Source organism: Rutilus rutilus, assembly GCF_951802725.1.
Source record: "Rutilus rutilus genome assembly, chromosome: 24".
Classification (NCBI taxonomy): Eukaryota; Metazoa; Chordata; class Actinopteri; order Cypriniformes; family Leuciscidae; genus Rutilus; species Rutilus rutilus.
In genome coordinates, this window is record NC_140228.1 from 22048501 (window position 1) to 22067941 (window position 19441).

At 36.8% G+C, this 19441-nt stretch overlaps 1 protein-coding gene across 1 annotated transcript in view; it reads left to right on the top strand.

The window, feature by feature from the left end:
* ofcc1 (orofacial cleft 1 candidate 1) overlaps positions 1–16725 on the top strand; it is a gene marked incomplete at its 5' end in the record, with an annotated part of 73523 nt that extends 56798 nt beyond the window's left edge. Inside the window, 3 exons of the mRNA XM_084399359.1 lie at positions 7860–8042; positions 16331–16445; positions 16570–16725. Of these exons, the coding sequence (XP_084255485.1) occupies positions 7860–8042; positions 16331–16445; positions 16570–16643 (372 nt within the window). The 3' untranslated portion in view covers positions 16644–16725. The remainder of the gene's footprint in view (positions 1–7859; positions 8043–16330; positions 16446–16569) is intronic.
* Positions 16726–19441: the final 2716 nt, after the last annotated feature.

Genomic DNA, 19441 nt, shown 5'->3' on the forward strand with positions numbered 1-19441 from the left:
CAAAAAGGTAACTACATGGGTTAAGGTTAGGTTTAGGGATAGGTTCAGGGTTAGTACCTAGTTATAACCCAGTTATTGTAATTGCTATAATAAGTGCAGTATGCACATGGACTGTAAAATAAAGCGCTACCGAACAAGTTATACAAAATACAGCTAAAAAAGAATTAAAAAAATAGTTTTAGTTTGTAGTTAGTTACTCCCCCACCACCTTATTTACTGTCTGTGGTCATTAAAGTTGTGCCTGGAAATGTTAAACTGACTGAAATATATAGGGATAGTTTATCCGAAAATGACAATTCTGTCATCATTTGCACATCCCAAGTTGTTCCAAATCTGTATGAATTTCTTTCTTCTGCTGAACATAAAATAAGACATTTTGAAGAATTTCGGTTGGTGTTGGGCCCTATTGACTTCCATAGATTTTCAGTACATAGCAACTCTACATGCCACACTAGCACTTCTGAATTTGACATTAGCATGTTGCTGAGCTAACAGTGGTATATTCTAATGAGCTTAAAAAATACAGAGTACACCGTAATATTGGGTAAAATATTACATTTTAATTGGATCAGGCTGTTTATTGATTTGGTTTTCCCTTTTTTTTTCTTTTTTTCTTTTACTGAGCTTGTCACAATGAATTTTAAACACTAGGGCAGAACTTTATTTCCCCCACACACACACACAAAATAAATAAATAAATAAATAAATGTATAAATAAATATCTGCAATAAATGAGAAAAATGCCCAATTGCACAAAAACTACTGAAATATGTAGAAGATTAAAAAAAAAATATAATAATCCTTTGCATATTAACATGATTGTAAGCAGTGGGTTTCATCTGTTTGACTTTATTTTGTTGTTAGACTGTTTGTTCACCCTTTAGACATGTAGTTTGTACAGTATAATTAGTTGCATTTTGTTTTACACAAGAATAAATGGGTCCATTTGAAATCACTGAATAAATTTGGCTCTTTATGTCAGTATTTATAAAGCAGCTCTCATCTGACTCTGAATCGGCACTGCAGTTATTACTCCATTAAACAGCAGCTTTTGTACACACTGGCTAGCATATTAGGGTTGTCGCGAGGATGCACCCGCACTTAAATAATGCACTTATTAAATTTCGAATATCCATTTTTACAAATATGGAGATGTGTAATCTCATTTGCTTGGGCACAGGCACAGGCTCATTTGGAGAGGAATGGAGCTCCAGCCTGTATTTTCACTTCCCGGACCCCAGCCTGTCTGTCCGTTTGCCGTAACGCCTGCAAAATCTGAATTTATGTTGCGGCTGGGAGACATGGTTTGATGTTTATAGTCCTCAAAGAAGCAATGGCTGTCTCTCCAGATTCAAATAAAGAGACTGATATGGACTCTATCAGATTTCTGAATACAGACGTCCACAATAAATCGAAGCTTGATTGGTTAGAATTAGGTTAGCTCACTTGAATGCTATCTGCTTAACCCACAGATGGGTTCCCTGAGAACAGCCAGGCATTGAGTGTGAGTCAAGCACTTACCGCCAGCGTGAAGACAGCGCTGGAGAAAAGCGCCCGCCAAGTATTTTAAGAAAAGGTTCAAAGGAATAACCATGATGCAGTGCGTGAAACGCTCAGAATACAGACTTTGTGATTTCTGACAGAGGAATTACACATGCAGATTAACCCCACTCGGTGCAAACAACCAAGACGAGATGTTGCTAAAGCGACAAAGAGGAGCACTTGAAATGTCACGTAATATGAAGCGCCAAACAACAGAGCCTTCAGTATCTGTCCAGACCACACATGAATCGTTCAGAGAACAAAATCTGAGTGTTTGCAATTTGCTCGCTGATGTCTTTCCGATGACGTTTGATGTGTCCTGTGACAATGCTCACTGCAGACCTTCTCTCCAGGCACTCTGTATTTAAGAAGTGTCTAATTACGTGCGGTAATGACTCTCAATTTCCGACCTGTGTTTAGCCAACAGTCTTAAGTAGTTTGAAAATCAAGACGTGGGTACACAGCGAAATTAAAGTTCTCCTTCGCTCTGACCCTGCCTGACAAGGCCTATGTTTTTCCAGAGGAGTCGTAATTACTGAGCAAATTAAAGGGTCACCTTGAGTTTATAAACTCGTCTGTGGCCTGAAAAACTTCCTGCTAAAAGAGGGAAAAGAGAAACGGAGAGAAAGTGAGTCATGTGGTAATCTGAAATCAGGCCTGTCTGAGCCTGTTGACTTCTTCCAAACACCCCTCAAATTGTTTGTGGTCTCAGAGGATGAAGTCCTGTTTTCTTCTCAGCATTTGTCTTATTGGTCATCCAGACCTGCTGGTGGGACTGAGTGTTCATTTTGCTTTTAAGAGCCAAAAATGTCCACTATAGAGTGTTGTAATGATGATGTATTTTTGTAGGATAACCTTGAAGTTAGCATCACCCTGATTCCCTTACAGAGCCCCGCATATGGCACGCGAGAAAAAAAGAATAAATTATATTTTGGCCACAAATTAACAATCCGTTCCCACGAATTACTGATATGTCAGCATTTTTTACTAATTTGTTCCCTCGTTTCAAATTGTGCACAAGATATAATTTGTTTCCTCCTTTTACTAAAACGTGGCCACGTTGGAATAATTTGTTCCCTTGTTTTAGTTAAATCAAAGTGAGGGTACGGATTAGTTCGAGTGGCCACAATTTAAGAGAAAAAATTTATGAAAACAAGAAAAATAATTCTTAATTCGTGGCCACGATATATACATACATACATACATACATACATACATACATACATACATACATACATACATACAGTATGTATACATACATTGTATGTACACTATATATGTCTGCATGTCATGTGTGGGGCTTTGTATTCCCTAAACAAAAACCCAACAGCATTTTTCTATTGGCTTTTGTATTGTTGCACAAATAATCTCTGTGACCAACAAAAGTTTATGATATTTACACGTTGTTCATCATGATATTCTTAAAAAAAATGAACAAAACTTTTATACACTTAAATACAATAATTCATTACATTTTATATAGCGCTTTTCTCTGCACTCAAATCGCTTTATGTAGAAGGGGGGAATCTCCTCAACCACCACCAATGTGCAGCATCCACCTGGCCAGAACGCCCACCACACACCAGCTTACTGGTGGAGAGCAGACAGAGTGATAGAGCCAATCAGTATATGGGGATGATTAGGAGGCCATGATGGAAAGAGCCCAATGGGCAAAATTTGTTTTGTATTTTTTTAATGACCACAGAGAATCAAGAACTCGGTTTAACATCTCATCTGAAGGACAGTGCTTTTTGACAGTAGTGTCCCTGTCACTACACTGGGCCGTTAGGACCCACACAGATCACAGGGTGAGCACCCCCTACTGGCGTCACTAACACCTCTTCCAGCAGCAACCTAGTTTTCCCGGGAGGTCTCCTGACCAGGCTCAACCCTGCTGAGCTTCAGTGGGCAACCAGTCTTGGGCTACAGTCTATGGCTGCTGGCAAATACAATTGCCAGAAGTAAAAAATCTAAATGTTGGTTTTGAACTTGCTTACACCATGGTCGCACGATTTTCACTTCAGACAACTCTTTCAGTCTTCATAAAAAAAAAAAAAAAAAAGCCTGAAAGTTTAAGTTAGTGTGCACAAATAGTGTGCAAGAATGTGATTATAAACATAATGAGGTTGTAAAGGCTGCCTTTTTTAAGGCAAGTAATAGCTTTTGACAAACATCACAAGGTTATATTACTGGTGTATTTTATGTTGTAAATTAAAATGTGAAAATATCTTGAGCCTGTGTTAACCACAGACCTTATATTAGGCATTAAAAAACAAACAAACAAAAAAAACATTTAAAGAACCCATTGACTTCTGGACGATGCAACTGGAAGTGCTAAAATGCTAACTCGTTTATAACTCGTAATACATCGTCCCTGCAGCACTTCATTATGACTTTTCTCTTTCTATAATTATATAATATATACAAATATATACAAATAATTTATTTCAGGGTTATACAAGACCCTCCATGGTTTTTTTTTTTTTTTTTTACTTTGATATATTCTGTAGTTCTGAATGATATTCATGTACCAAAGTATTTACATGACACTCCAAAGTACACCAAAACCATTGTAATATTTTTGTTAGACCTAAAAAGAATGGTGAGTCTTTGCACATAACGTGCTGTGACAGTGCATTCACACATATGTTTGAGAAATGATGAGTATATGTATAGTGTGCGTGTGTGTGTTTGAGGTCAGAGGGGGGTGTGTGTAGCAGTGCTGACACTAGTGTGAAGCTGGCCCAGTTGGGTGAGAGGCGCTGTGATCTTCACACACCAATGCGTCTGAGATCCATGACCTATATAGCATGTTACACGCTCTGCTTGTCTCCTGTGTTCCTCTAATAGAGCAGGGCAGTGCATTACAGGTACAACACACACAAGGGACCCGTGCACACAGATCAGAGCCATCCCTCATGACATAAGACCTGCTGAGACACTTAAGATCTGATTTAATCACAACATCTGATTTTTTTTCATTTTATGTTGTTATTTTGTATGTTTAGGTCTGTTTGTGTCTGTTGCTGTTTTCAGTTTCCTGTCTGCCTGAGTGGATTGCGGTTGTTGCTCTGTATAGCTTTGTTTTTAATCTCTATTCTCTATCTTTCCTTGCTGTTTATATTGCTTAATATAACTTGATCATCACAATATATCTGATATTATCTAATATTGTCTGTCACATTAATCTGACATTGCTAGCTTTAATCTAAATCGTTAGCACAACGCGCTAGCATTTCGCTAGCCTGTTAACCTGCCATCCGTGCTTGCATTTCTTTTTTACTCGCTCGCGCCTTTTACGAGTCCTTCAAACAACTGTGGTGAGTCGGATCAGTCAACAAACACAGTGAGCCATGTTATCTTCTCTTGTTATTGTCATTTGCACTGCCTGCCACATGTATAGCATAGAGTGCCTGACATCAAAGCAAATTTAAAATGCAGGCTAATGCTAATCGTAACTTGTGAGCCGTCCACTGCGCTCCGTCTCTTCACCCCATGGCTCTGTCTAGCTCTGCTCTCTCTCAGGCTCCACCTCGGCCCTCAGTCGCTCCCGCTCCACCTCAGTCCTACGCTACCCTGGTTCCACTTCATCGGTTACGGCTCCGTCGCGGCCTCCGAAGCCTACTGTGTCGTTCTGGTCCATCTGCTCTCTGTCTGGGCTCTGGGCTCCCTTTTCATTGACACCGTCTCCATGGCTTCGTCGAAGAGAATGGCTCATCCCTTCCTCATCACCCTGGCTGGACTCTGAGTGCGTTGTGTGATTGCTAACCACGCCGGAGGATGGAAAAGCTACTACTTTTGTGTGTGCTACTGTCATCATTACGACAGCAAACATCTTCTATTGCTACTTGGACAGTACATTTTTCAATTAATTTAATTAAATTGAGTATATTTAGGTTTATAACTGGTCTGATTCTCACCTTATTGATGAATAGGAATTGTAGTTTGCGAGTAAAGATGGAAATTCCTGCATCAACGTCAGCTGCCTCCGTAATAATCTTCTGATACATGCAGCACAATCAAGTAAAAATCGCTGATAAATGTATTAGGTAGTCTATTAGCAAAAGTGTTTTTCTTCCTGTTTCTTCAAAACAAAAAGTGTTGCATTGTAAATTAAGTAAGCGTGCTCCGTCCCAGAACGTGAAGTGCAATGTGAGTGCATGCCTGCGAGGGATTGGGGATAATCGCACCAGGGCATGGTACAGGGCAACCGTGCCTAGTGTGGGTACACACTTAGTTTAGGGTCCAATTCTGACTATTAACTAACTATTAACTATGACTTTTGCCTCAATAAACCCCCTATTACTGCTTATTAATAGTTAGTAAGGTAGTTGTTAAGTTTAGGTATTGGGTAGGATTAAGGGATGTAGAATATGGTTATGCAGAATAAGGCATTAATATGTGCTTTATAAGTATTAATAAGCAGCCAATATCCTAGTAATACGCATGCTAATAAGCAACCATTTACTAGTGATAATTTGACCCTAAACTATAAACTAAAGGGTTGCTATATGCTTAAAGCATTAATTTCTTTCAAAAGAAAAACTAAATTTTAAACCCAAACTTTTAAACTTTTGCAGCTTTTGCATTTTTATCCAATTATGTCTGAAAGTCAACATGAAATGGTACATTTTACTTCCATAATTTGATGCATTTCTGAAACAGGATAATCAGCAACAACAACCAAAAATGTAGTGGGACATGATTGTTTTGGGGTTTTTTTATCATCGGGAATTGATTGGATGGTGAAAAGTGGTCTTTATAGACCAAGGGTGTCGAAACTCGGTCCTCGGCCCAAATTTTGATCATTTTTTGTTGTTGTTTTCATTAGAATGAATTGTGCACAAAGCAACCAGGATCTACGATGAGGTTGTGGTTGATATAATTTCCGGTTTCATTCATGCTGCTGGAAATGCAAGGTCAACTTGAGCACTCTGTAGTTGTGTAGTAGGTCTTCGAAGTATTCCAAACATAAAGAAAATTTGCATACCGTGCAAAAATAGTACAAGTAGCATGCTTTTCCAAGCATGGCCTTTAACACCAGCATTAATGAGTGATACGGGCCAGTAGTTTCTTTGTTTTTCCTTTCCCTCGTTTAAGGATTAGGCTGAAGCAGGTTATTATCGACTGTTGTTGGTTAGTGTCGTGTCAGGGTCAGAGGCTGTGTGAGTCATTCAGAAACCTGACACGCTGCATTCCTGCATCTCTCAGCCAGAGCTCATCACCTCCCAAGCACAGCTGTAAATTACAGACCATTACTGTCAACTATCCAGGTTTGCATTCATCTCAGTGAGCACTGAACTGTGGCCGCAGGTAGGGCAGGTAATTGCGTCAGGGTAAGCATTCGTGCAAGCATGCAGTTGTACTCAGATACACCCTTGGTCTGAACACACACACAAACACGTGCAGCTACATGAATGTGAAGTCATAGTCTATCTTTTGCTTTCTTTGCGTTAGCATTGTCCAGTAAAATATCGATATACCAAATTTTGATACCACAGCAAAGTATATGCCAATCAACACACTTTAATTGGAAGTTAATTGTTAAAAAGTAAAATGCAAATAAACAAACTGAATAATTTGTATATTTTTTTCATGCAGTTAAATGGTAAAAAATAAAGAACATTGAAATAAATGAAGAGCAGTTTTTTGTTATTAATGACAGCGGAATAGGCTACATTTAAACTGCAAAGGCCTAACGCACCAATTATTTAGACCAAAACAAATATAAAATAAATCTCTGTCTCCATGTGGTTTTCATTCATTTACAGACGTGGCAAAAAAATATTGTCACCTTTTTTTTCTTCCAAATAATCCACAATTTAAAACTCTTGAAATGAAAACATATTTTGAAATCCTCATATGCATGTCTTAAGTGAGCAGGTGAAAAAATAATAAAAAAAAATAATAATTTTGGTAATTCCACAAAGAAATCCTAAAATGTCCTGTGCAATATTTTCGTCACCTTGGAGTAGTTTATAAATTACAAAAATAATGTTGGTTGGTAATGTTGGTTAAGTTGACAGTGCATTTAAGACATAACAAACTTTTCATTGAAGAAATAGTTCACCCAAGAAATGAAGACAAAAGACGATTATGGTATATATATATATATATATTTTTTTTTTTGGCCATACATTGTAAGTCAATAGGGTCCAGTGTTGTTTTGGGCCCTACTGATTCATGTACACAGCGCTTTCTGTAGAGCATGTGTTCAGTTTTAAAAGCTGTAACTCTAGCTGTAATACTTGGTACCACAATACTGTACATATATTTGAATCATGTGCGTATGTGTGGGGGTGTATGTGTCTCATTAGGTGGCAGTGTATGACTACATCTGGACAGAGGAGGAGCCTATGGTAGGATTGGCACCGCCTGTAGGCATGCCCATTACAGGATGCGAGACAAGCACCCATCTATCCATCTACACACTGCACTTGAACGGCCTGCGCCAACATTACAGACACTTCCTGAGACAACCTGATGGAGCCATTATAGAGGTGGGCATCTTCTATGGCATAATCCTAAAGTGAACTTTAAGGCGAGACACTACAGGTGAATAGGGTACAATTTTTAAATAATAGATATCACCATGAAACTTCCTCAGTTGATTACTTACGCAAGTATATAAAAAAAATGTATTACAAGTCGTAGAAATTTGTATGTTTAATTATGTAAATTAGGCATTATCTCATTAAATATGCACAATTTTGCATATATTTTCGGTAGATAGATCTGAACATATGATAAAGCCCGGTGCAAAATTATTTTTTCATTTTGTTTACACACAAGATGAATTATTTTTTTAGGGATTTCAGGATATATTCTTTCATTACCTAGGAAATCAAAATATACTGTCCATAGCCTTAAAAAATCGATTTTTGCCATATTGTTTTGATTAAAATGTCACAAATCAGGCCAGGAATGATTTATTAACAAATCCCTCTGAAAATATCTTCAGAATACTGCTAAGTGTATAACTGGAAAGTTTGGTGTACATAGGTGCTACATAGGCTGAGATGTTTGTACTGGAGAATGACAAAAAACTAATTTTGAGAAAACGGCAGTTAAAGATTTAAATAGCTCTAAATGAGATTTTGTCGTTAGCTTTAAATCCCCCTTTGGACATTCACGATTGGTTACTGATAGAAAGGAAATGCCCATATTTGGGTTATATAGCGTTGTGCAGGAGACTCAGAGCTTTACAACGATACCGGTCATGACAGACTTCAGTAAACAGACGGAACTCGGCATGTCGCGTTGAATGCTAACTTCTTGTTAAATTCGGGAGAAACTTACTGCCGCAAGTAAACAAAATGTGATAAAATAAACATCTTAATGTATATTGTTAACGGTTTCTTTATAGCAGCTTGAAAGAACACATATTGAAGGAGTAAACTAGCCCAAAATCTCAAAACTGACCACTGCATGAAAAATCTATGTTTTTGCCTGCCGTGTCTCGCCTTAAGAGTTAGTTCACCCCAAAATTTAAATTGTCATAATTTACTCACCCTCATATTGTTCCAACCCCGTAAGACTTTCGTTCATCTTCGAAAACACAAATGAAGATATTTTTAATAAAATCTGAGCTCTTTCTGTCCCTCCATTGACAGCAACGCAACTACCACTTTTCCGCTTCAAAAAGTTCATAATTTATATGTATTGAGCAGTTTAATCCAAATTTTCTGAAGAGACACAATCCTTTTATATGATGAACAGATTAAATTTAGGCTAATATTCTCATATAAACATTGATCAATGAACATTAACAGAAGCTCAACTGTACATGCTTGATGCGCGAGAACAAAACTCTTGCGGAAGCTCAAACGCGCTGTTTAACACGAGAATGAACCTCATTGGTTCTTGCACGTCAAGCAAGGATGCTTGAGCTTCCGTTTACCATAACTGATGTGTGAGTTGATGAATGTTTATATGTGAATAAATGCCTATATTAAATCCGTTATGGTATAAAGTGATTGTGTCTCTTAAAATAATGTGGACTAAACCACTCAATTCAAATGGATTAGTTTTACAAGCTCTTTATGAACTTTTTAAAGCAGGCAAAGTGGTAGTTGCGTAGCAGTCAATGGAGGGACAGAAAAAGTATCTTATTTAAGATAACTTCATTTGTGTTCCAAAGATGAACGAAAATCGTAAGAGCTTGGAAAGACAAGTGAGTAAATGACAAAATGTTTGTTTTTGGGTGAACTTACCCTTTAATAAGTGACTGTCTCAGAACGCTCTATATGTGTCCCACAGATGACATTGATTAACAGAACACAGGTGATACAGATAACGATGATTGACTAAACAGGTGATACAACTGAACTGATAATGACAGTAACCATGGAAACGAAGGAGTGGCGGGAAAAGAACAAAGGAAAACAAATCAAAACACAAACTGAAAGTCCAAACATACACTGACACCTGACAATATGCACAACACACAAATGGTGCTTCTCGCGTGGCGGTCACCCAAGAATTGATCAGTCACAACTGATCACAATTGAGCCTAACATTAGCATGTTGCTAATGCTAACAACACAAAACAGATTTTTTTTTTTTTTTTACATTTTTCATTGGACAGAAGAATTTTGCACACTTTTCAGCATTAAATGTACATATTTTTTCTAGACCATCCAGCATCTCACTGATTTACAATATGTTGTGATATTGCCTTACCTGTGAAGGATACATACAATTGTTCCTCAGGTTTTTGCCAAAACAATCCAAAATGGCAGCATACTGATGCTGTCTACACTGGAAACATTTTTTGGTGCTACTGCTACAAAATTTCACAAACAATTACAACTCAAAATTTGAATTAGAATAACTAAAATAGTATTTTCTTGTAAAATGTACACCAATAATGTTTATTTAATTTACAACAAGAAAAATCATTTTTACAGTGTTTCTTGTGAAAAAGGTCTTCTTGTCCAAGTGTGCCTAATGATGCCTAAAAATACTGCTGCTCACTAGGTTTTTGAACTGAGCTAAAGAATGGGGTATTGTCACGTTCACCACAGGCAACCAATGCATATCGTTCATGAATGTATCCCTCACACCTGGACTAGGTGCTAATTCTTTCTTCCTTTGGTTAATCTAGGAATCTATAGCAGGATATATTCGCTAACCTCCGCCCATGGCTTCACACGTTATTAAATGCAGTGGAACAGCAGGGCGCAGACTGCCGTCCAGATTGCTGTCTAATTAAATGTACCACTGATTCTGCTTGGTAACAACTGCAAGCACATGAATTAACTCCCATCCCCCCCGAGAACAACCTGGATCATCCTAACAAAATTAATATTTTAGAACTTCCGTGTCAAAAACAGCAGATTTATGCTGCATGCGCGTCAACGGGTCGCTTGCAGGCAGTGCGGTCGGTTAATGGCGTCCTGAGCTGTTTTGTGACTGATGAGAGCACCACTGTACACGCCACATATTTATCAGTCTGAGGGGTGGCCCTGGAGAGCTGCAAACACAAACACATCAGTGATGATACTAAACAACAAAACACTTGACAAGCTGTCAAAAATTCCTAAACTTTGTCCATGTTTGTAAGACCAAATTCTGTATACTAGCATTCAAAAATAGCAAATCATACAAACTCATATCTAGATATACAATAGGTTCTGTAAATGGCAGCTTTGTAAAATTCACTCTTGCAAAGATATAGTGATTTAGACGAAAAACCATCTGAAGGCCCAAAAAAAAAAATTTAATGGAAGCTGTGTTCCAAACCCATTTTACTGCTGTATGCATGTTTTAATTCATTTGTTTGTTTGTTTGTTCGTTCCTGCATTCATCCATGTTAAATGTTAGCATTCAGGCCGTCAATGTATCATATGAACAGTTTCCACACAAAAGCAGTTGATTCAGCACACTGAGGCATTTATTTATTTATTTATTTATTTAAAAATAAAGAATGTACGCTAAAAAATGCTGGGTTGTTTCAACCCAACTTTGGGTCAAATATGGACAAGCCCAATTTAAATTTTTAAATGACAATTTGAACCCAACATTTGGGTTTGTCCATGTTTGACCCAAAACAACCCAGCATTTTTTAGAGCGTATAAATGCATTATTATTATTATTAATAAAAATGATTGATTTTGCACAATAAGAGTGTGCATGATAAGAGTATTAAGAAAGTAATCTTTGATTTCATGTGGACTTCCGCACTGAGTGACTTTGATTATTTTAGGAGGGGGTTGTGTATAGTGTTTGTGGCTGGCTCAGCAGAGGGAAGTGTCAGGCCATATCTGGAGTGTGTGATGGGTGTGGCGGTGGGCAGGCTGACACACGAAAGACGCTGATAGCATCAGTGCCGTCCACCCCAGGGCACATGCGACAGCCACGCCAGCACCCAGACAGCACCAACCTACAACACTAACTCTAACTCGTTCTCAATGTATTTAATGTAATGTTGTCATCTAGAAGTAATCAAAGCTCTAGAACACAAAGTGACCTGAAGATTTACAATTACAGCTACGCCTGTAGTAGCTAATTTAGGTGTTGGACACTGGGATATGAGCAGGGGTTTAAGTACTTCAGGATACACTTTAGTATTATTTGGGGGGGAATATGTACTGTGTCCTCAAGTTTTATTGAAACTGAATATTTGAATATTTACCCAATTTCTTAAGTGTATAGTAAGCAGTCTAACAACCACAAAACAAATGTCTGCGGCTGAATTTAAATAAAGCAGCTTTTTCTATAACAGTGATATGACTGGAGCGTTCAAGGTCAGAATTGGTTAAGGGGGTGGGCCTTCATATGTTGCCATGATATTGATCATATATATATATATTTTTTTTTAACAGTGCATGACACAATAAAATGTCTCTTCCTATTTCCTATTATCAAGTATGTCAGTATAAGCATTACATGAATTATAAGCATTAAGATAATGTTACCTATACATGTCCTCCTGCTATATTAGTCTGAGACAACAGAACGTCTGTTTAAAAACGGAGATGAACTCATCATAATCAAGTTTCTCTGTCAGTTTGTGTTAAAGGAATCGCCCAGGTTCATTGCTAGACTTGGATTCCTGCAGCAGTACAACTGGGATATTTGAAATGATTTAAGCTACAGTATTAACTGATTGATATTGGCTATACCTATTTCAAATTCAACTTTTGCAAGTTTTACAACCTTGCATCGTAAAGATAACATTGTGGACGGGACTAACATAAACTTACAAATCATATTTAATGTTTTATTTGCACACGCGTAATGATATGCACGGGAGAGGAAAAACTATAGGAAACCATCTGCAATTGACCACTGAAACTTGCATTTAATCATTCTTTTTTTTTTTTTTTTTTACAAAGTTATAGAAGCTTCGTCACTGGATTGGAGTCATCTTCTCATTATTTCTTTACAAATTTTGTTTACAAATTTTTACTGCACCATTGAAGTTGATTAGATCCAAATACATTTCTGTGCACAAACCCATCATTACAGGGGATTTAGGTTTCAATGAAGATAAGCTTTGTCAGCATGCAACAGAAAAGTGTGCAGTTTAATCAGTTGCAATGTTGCGGCAACTTTATGATCCTCTTGTGATGTTTCTATTAAAGTTAGAGATCCTTTAAAAGCAAACATTACTTAAGCAGATGTTTTCCGCTCCTGAGTAACTACAAATTAGGCAGATAATAGCTCCGATTTTAATGCAGCACCAATAACTTCTTCAGTTCCGATTGGGCCAACATCCACCTCATATGTGGAAACAAGATGGCGTTGGACATAAACGCGTGTGAATTCATTAGGGCTCGTGCTAAAACGGCAGTAGGTTTATGTGCGTGAGCGAGTGTCTTTCCTCTCGGGCTAGTGTTTAAGTGTCTGCGGCCTAAGAAAGCGGCACTCTGGCCAACTGTGCTGCATCATCTCTTGTTCCCATATGCCGTCTGCAGCATATGTGAAGCCTGCCGCCACTTCTGTAAAACTTCCATTAAAAATGCACAACTACAGCTCCAACAGCTTGAGTATTACCTCTGCACAAATTATTAATGCTCGGCAAAACCGCTGATGAGCACCCAGCACGCATTAAACACACTCACTTTTGCCAGCCTGTTTTTGTCATGTGGCTTTTGAGGTTTTGAAGCATGCGGCACTGTTTGTGTTTCTGTGTGTCTTTTGTTTGTCCTTGAATGCAGCAGACTCTTTAAATAGACGCCGTGTGACAATCGTCTGGTATCGAAAGGTGCTAACGATTGAATGCTAGTGACTTTTGCCTAACAACACAGCTAGTTTTAGTGACACGGTGGTACTGGATACTATCTTCAGCATGTTAAAGAACTTGTCTTAATAGTGGAAACAGGAGCTAGTTGTTACTCATTTGAATATTTTCAGGGTCATTTTATTTTCAAGTGAATTTCTGAATTTGACACAAACCTTAAAGACTTGAATGCAGAAAACCTATTGGACAGCACTTTTTTTTTCTTTTTTTTTGCCCAGGAAAAAAATAGCCGAATTAACCCGTTATATACAGTAACATTATTATAGCAGGGCATCAACATTATTATAGCAGGGCATTATGAATTAATGAATTATATAAAATTACAACATTTAAAATTACTGCTGCAGTTTTTTTTAAAGGGTTAGTTCACCGAATAATAATAATTATCATCATTTACTAACCCTCATGTCATGGCCCATGAGACTTCCGCTCATCTTCGAAACATAAATGAAAATATTTTCACGAAATCTCAGTGATTTATGTCCCTCTATTGAAAGTCTATTCCACATAAACTTCGACTCTTCATAAAGTTCATAAAGAAATGTTAAAAGAACTCCAAAGCAGTTTAAACCTGTTTTTTATTATTATTATTTTATTATTTATTTTTATTTTTATGAGACATAGTTGTTTTATATGATGAACAGATTTAATTTAGTATTTTATTCACACATAAACATTGACCAATGCACATAGAGCACATCAGATATGGTAAACAAAAGGTAAAAGTAATAGTTTGACACGTGAGTACCAAAGAGGTTTGCTCTCACATGTTACGCAGGTATGTTTGAGCTTACGCAAGAACCAGTGAGGTTTCAAGCAAGTACAGTTGAGCTTCCACTTACCATATTTGATGAGCTCTTTATGTTGATCAATGTTTATATGTGAATAAATGGCTAAATTAAATATGTTCATCATATAAAGTGATTGTTTATCTTCAGAAGACTTTAAGAGATTAAACCGACTGAACCGAAAGTCGAAAGGGTTTTGGAATGACTTGGGGATAAGTACATAATGACAGAATTTTCATTTTGGGATGAACTACCCCTTAAAATACCCTAGTTCAAACGTTCAGTTAAAATCTAAAATATTTACAAAGCTTTACAGACTTTTGTTGTAATGTATGATACAGTGCAGTTTTATTGTATTTGCTTGATGATATTGGAGTTCCACAAAAGGTCATACTTTATGATTACTCACTATGACTAATTAGTACTACTGCTAGAGAGAACCATTTATGTAACTGAACTTTTGATTCAAAACCTGAAATTTAGCATTTATGACATCTAGTCCCAGTCACCCCTATGCCATTAATTATGTGTGTTATTAGTGTGTTATTGAACCAAGGCATGTCCAGAGACTTCTTCAACCTGGGGTGATCATTTGCTCCCAGTGCAGGCAATGAGGTAAGAATCGTGACATTTTATGTGTCATATCTTCCTTTGGATAATGGTGTATCAGATCCTCCATTAAAGTCCTTCTGTTGAGCTCGCATTTATGAGTCAGAGCTCAGGACAGCCGACTGAAGCCACATTGACCCAGATTAGCATTTGAATTTGAAATATTTAACCTTTAAAATAATCCTGCAGCTAGAATCATTGACAAACGACCTCAGTTCCTCCTCTCGTGTCTGCTTATAATCACTGTTCTTTATGTTTGACTATGTCTCATATGCCATGAGGTCAACTGCAAAAATAATAGTAAAAAAAACAAACAAAAAATCATACTAATTATATTTAACTTTTTGTTCTTGTTTAATGGGGCTAGATCATTCAAATGCATGCATGTCATTTTTCCATTGCAAACTTATTTATGTGAATTGAACAATATCTTGCAGTTGTGATGTGATAAAAGTCAGTTAAAAACATGTTGCTATGTTTTTAGTTTTTATTTGTGCAGTGCTGAACTGGACTCCACTGTGAAACTAAATCTTCGTCAATTTATTTAATATTTTTTTAATGTTACATACTGACGTTTTTTGCCCATTATTGTTTCCAACACTATGGCCATCATGTTCTTTGTTAACTAGCACAGTTTCAGGTTGCTTGAATGTTAAAGGTCTACATAACCAATAATTGTAATGCAAAAGAGTTAAATGCAATCCAACTACAATCCAACTTTTGACAGAATATCCACTTTAGTTCACAACACAGAAGTAAGAATTTCCTGTGAATGTGTGAGACTTCCGATTCATTAGCCACTATACAGTAGATACATTACTAGAAGAACAAAGTGCAATAAATGGTGAAACTCTCTGTGCTACAAATCAGTGTGTTTGTTTATGATAATAAGTTGTAATATGAAAACAAAAAAACAGTTTGCTAAATCAAGCAGCATAATGGACTGTTTTTGTACAGCTAAAATAACTGGAAGCAGATGACACTGGAATCCTTGCACTTTCAATGTGGATACATGTTAATTGTGGGAAAATAACTTAAATAGTTTTGAATAACCTTTGATTATTAAGTTTTCTTACATTGAGATGAAGTTCCAAAGCAAATCTGAATAATTAGTTTAAACATTTTGTATGGTGTGTTGTTACAGGTAATGGATGATTCTGAGAGTAAAGAGTTTCAGACATCAGAGGTGCATGAGGAACATGAGAGGATGAAGAGTGTGACACATTGCAGAGAGAGGAAGAGGAGAAAACCTGCCTGGCGTGAGTATCAACACCAAACCGAGACGCAAATGAATGTAGATTCAGATCAACAGTTATGTGATAATGGTGCTGGAAGTTATTTTTTTTTTTTTTTTTTTTTTATTGTTTGTGTTGTGTGTTAAAGGATCGCACAGGGTTGAGCCTCTTGGAGGAAGTGCCTGTGACTCAAGCAATGGAATTAAAGAGCCCAGCCCATAACCTGAAGTAGCCACACACAATAAAAAAAAGAAATTACTTTCTGAACACAATGATGCTTTACAGTACATTTGTATATACAGTATATATATATATATATATATATATATATATATATATATATATACGCCTATGTTTTCAAAAAATCATTTACTCAAGTTGTTCTAAACCTGAATGAATTTCTTTCTTCTGCTGAACACAAAAGAAGATATTTTGCAATATATTGGTAACCGAACAGTTGATAGGCCCCATTGACTTTCATAGTATGGAGAAAGAAAAAATACTATGGAAGTCAATGGGGCCCATCAACTGTTTGGTTACCGACATTCTTCAAAATATATTCTTTTGTGTTCAGCAGAAGAAAGAAATTCATACAGGTTTGGAATAAATTGACGGTGAGTAAATGATGACAGAATTTCTTTGGGTGAACTATCACTTAAAAAAACGAATGTAAAGACGAGAACCGACAATATATATTGTGGCTTTCATGTTTTCAGGTTTTTGTGTCAGATCTCTAAGGACAGAAGTAGAAAACTAATACCAGACGTGAAAGAAAAGTGCAATACATAAAAGCAAGGCAGTTCATCACCCAGAAAACAATGTAAAGTAAAAGTTCCACGAAGACATGAATGCGGGTCGTTTGGTCTTCACTGCTGCTTCAACACCATGAAAAATGACGATTCTAAAAGTCACTTATCAAGACACAGTGATAAAATATCAATATTGGGGCCACATTAAGCAGGATAATATTCTGTCTGCCTTGATTTGTATTGAGTATGTGTCTGCTGCCCGGTGCTTGACGTAATGAACTCGCCCACAAATCAGCCCTTAATGGGGCCCTACTTATATATACTGCTTAATTAAAGGTTGTGGGCTTATTAACATGTGTCAGCGGTGGCGGCTGTGCGAGATTGAATCTGTTCGTACGGAGCCAGGTTGTAAAGGTTTTATAGATAACCTATCATTATTAAAGCCCATTGCTTAATATCAGATCTTAATAACCTGTCATTTTCATTGATGATGATTTTCTTTATGGGCGGCCATTATGATCCAAAGTTGCGGCTGTTTAGGGAAAAGCTGTTTGGGACTCTCGGCACCTCAGCGCTTATGACTCTCGTGTGCTCATTGAACTTTCTGTCTTTTATGCGACGAGAGAGCATCAGTGAGTAGTGACCAGAGGGCTTTTAGCTCAGAACAGCCCAGCTGAGATGAGCCTTCATCTGTTTCTCTCTCTCTCTCTCTCTCTCTCTCTCTCTCTCTGTGTGTGTACAGTTCAAGCTTCTTCCCTGACCAGCATCAGAAACACATTGAGTCCATCAAACTAATTCATATCCATCATGCATTCTTGCATTACAACAGATAGTAGATGGTATGCAATATCTATATACTAAACTGATTTTTTTTTTATGTCTTTTGTAATTATTACAGATAGATTATTATAGAAAATGAAAATAAGAACACTTCCTTGAAATGTAAGTATAAAATAAAATGACGGTAATAGGTAGGTTAATCCGAAATCAGATTTTCCTAAAGGTAAATATATAAGTGTGCTCAAGGTTGTGTAGTTTAATCAAGGAACTGTAATATGATAAACTGATAAAAACAAAAACATTCAGGTCTGGGGGAATAATTGTCCACTGTATTCAGGTTGTATTACAGGAAGTTTATATAAACTACCATTCAAAAGTTGTGGGTCAACTTGATATTTTTGTTCAGAAAAGATGCATTCAATTTATCAAAAATAGTCAATACATTTTTTGGGGGGGGAGGACATTTGGACAATTGTGTATAATCTTGAGCATCAAATCAGCATATTAGAATGCTTTCTGAAGGATCATGTGATACTGAAGAATGGAATAATGGATAATAATTCACCACTACAGAAATAAATACACTTTCAAAATAGATTAAAGCAGAAAACATCTATTTTCAATTTAAATAATATTTACAATGTTTTGACTGTATTTTTGAACAAGTTCTGTGAGAGTGACATTCACTCCATATGACCAGCACTTCAAATATTTGATTGCTAATGACAAATACTGTTTCATATTGATTTAAAATTCAAACGGATCCCCAGCAGCAGTTATTTCTGCGAAAGATGCCGGTGGGTTCTCTGTTCTGTGTTTTTGCTGATTTCAGTGAAAAGAGAAGTCAAACCATGGTATAGGAATTACAACTTTTTGAAGTATATGTTCTTGCATACACAGTCCTGCTGGTACTTAAACATGAAAAGGAAACACTTTGTGTAATTCTATATTTAAGTATCCCTGCTGGTATTGAATATAGAGAGAAGGTGATGGGCGCAGTTTGTATGATAGAGGGCATTCTACGGGCTGTATTGTTGGGCTCTGACTCTGCTTAGTTCAATTAAACTACACAAAGGCTTTTCAAATATTCAGATTTGACTTTAGGGAACTATGCATTTTCTCTTTAAGATATGTAGCTGACGAACATTTTTAAAAATGTACTAAGATTTATACAATGTTAGGTGAGTGTGTGTAACTGGAATTAAGGTATTCTCATAAGAATGGATTTAAACATCATCAGATTTTGATCAATTACTTTACAACCCTGTTTTAGGTCCCAAAAACATGAGCCATGTGCAGGAGCCAAGATAAAAACAGTCAGTGACTCGAGGCCGTGTGTTTCACTGATTTTACGGCAGTTAAGGGCATTTTGTGTAAGAACATATGCAAGGCGTTTCGATGCTTTTAATAATACCATTAAAAAAATTGGTAACACTTTATTTTGATGGTCCCTTTTGAACATTCTGTTAACTATAAGTAACGTTGCACTTA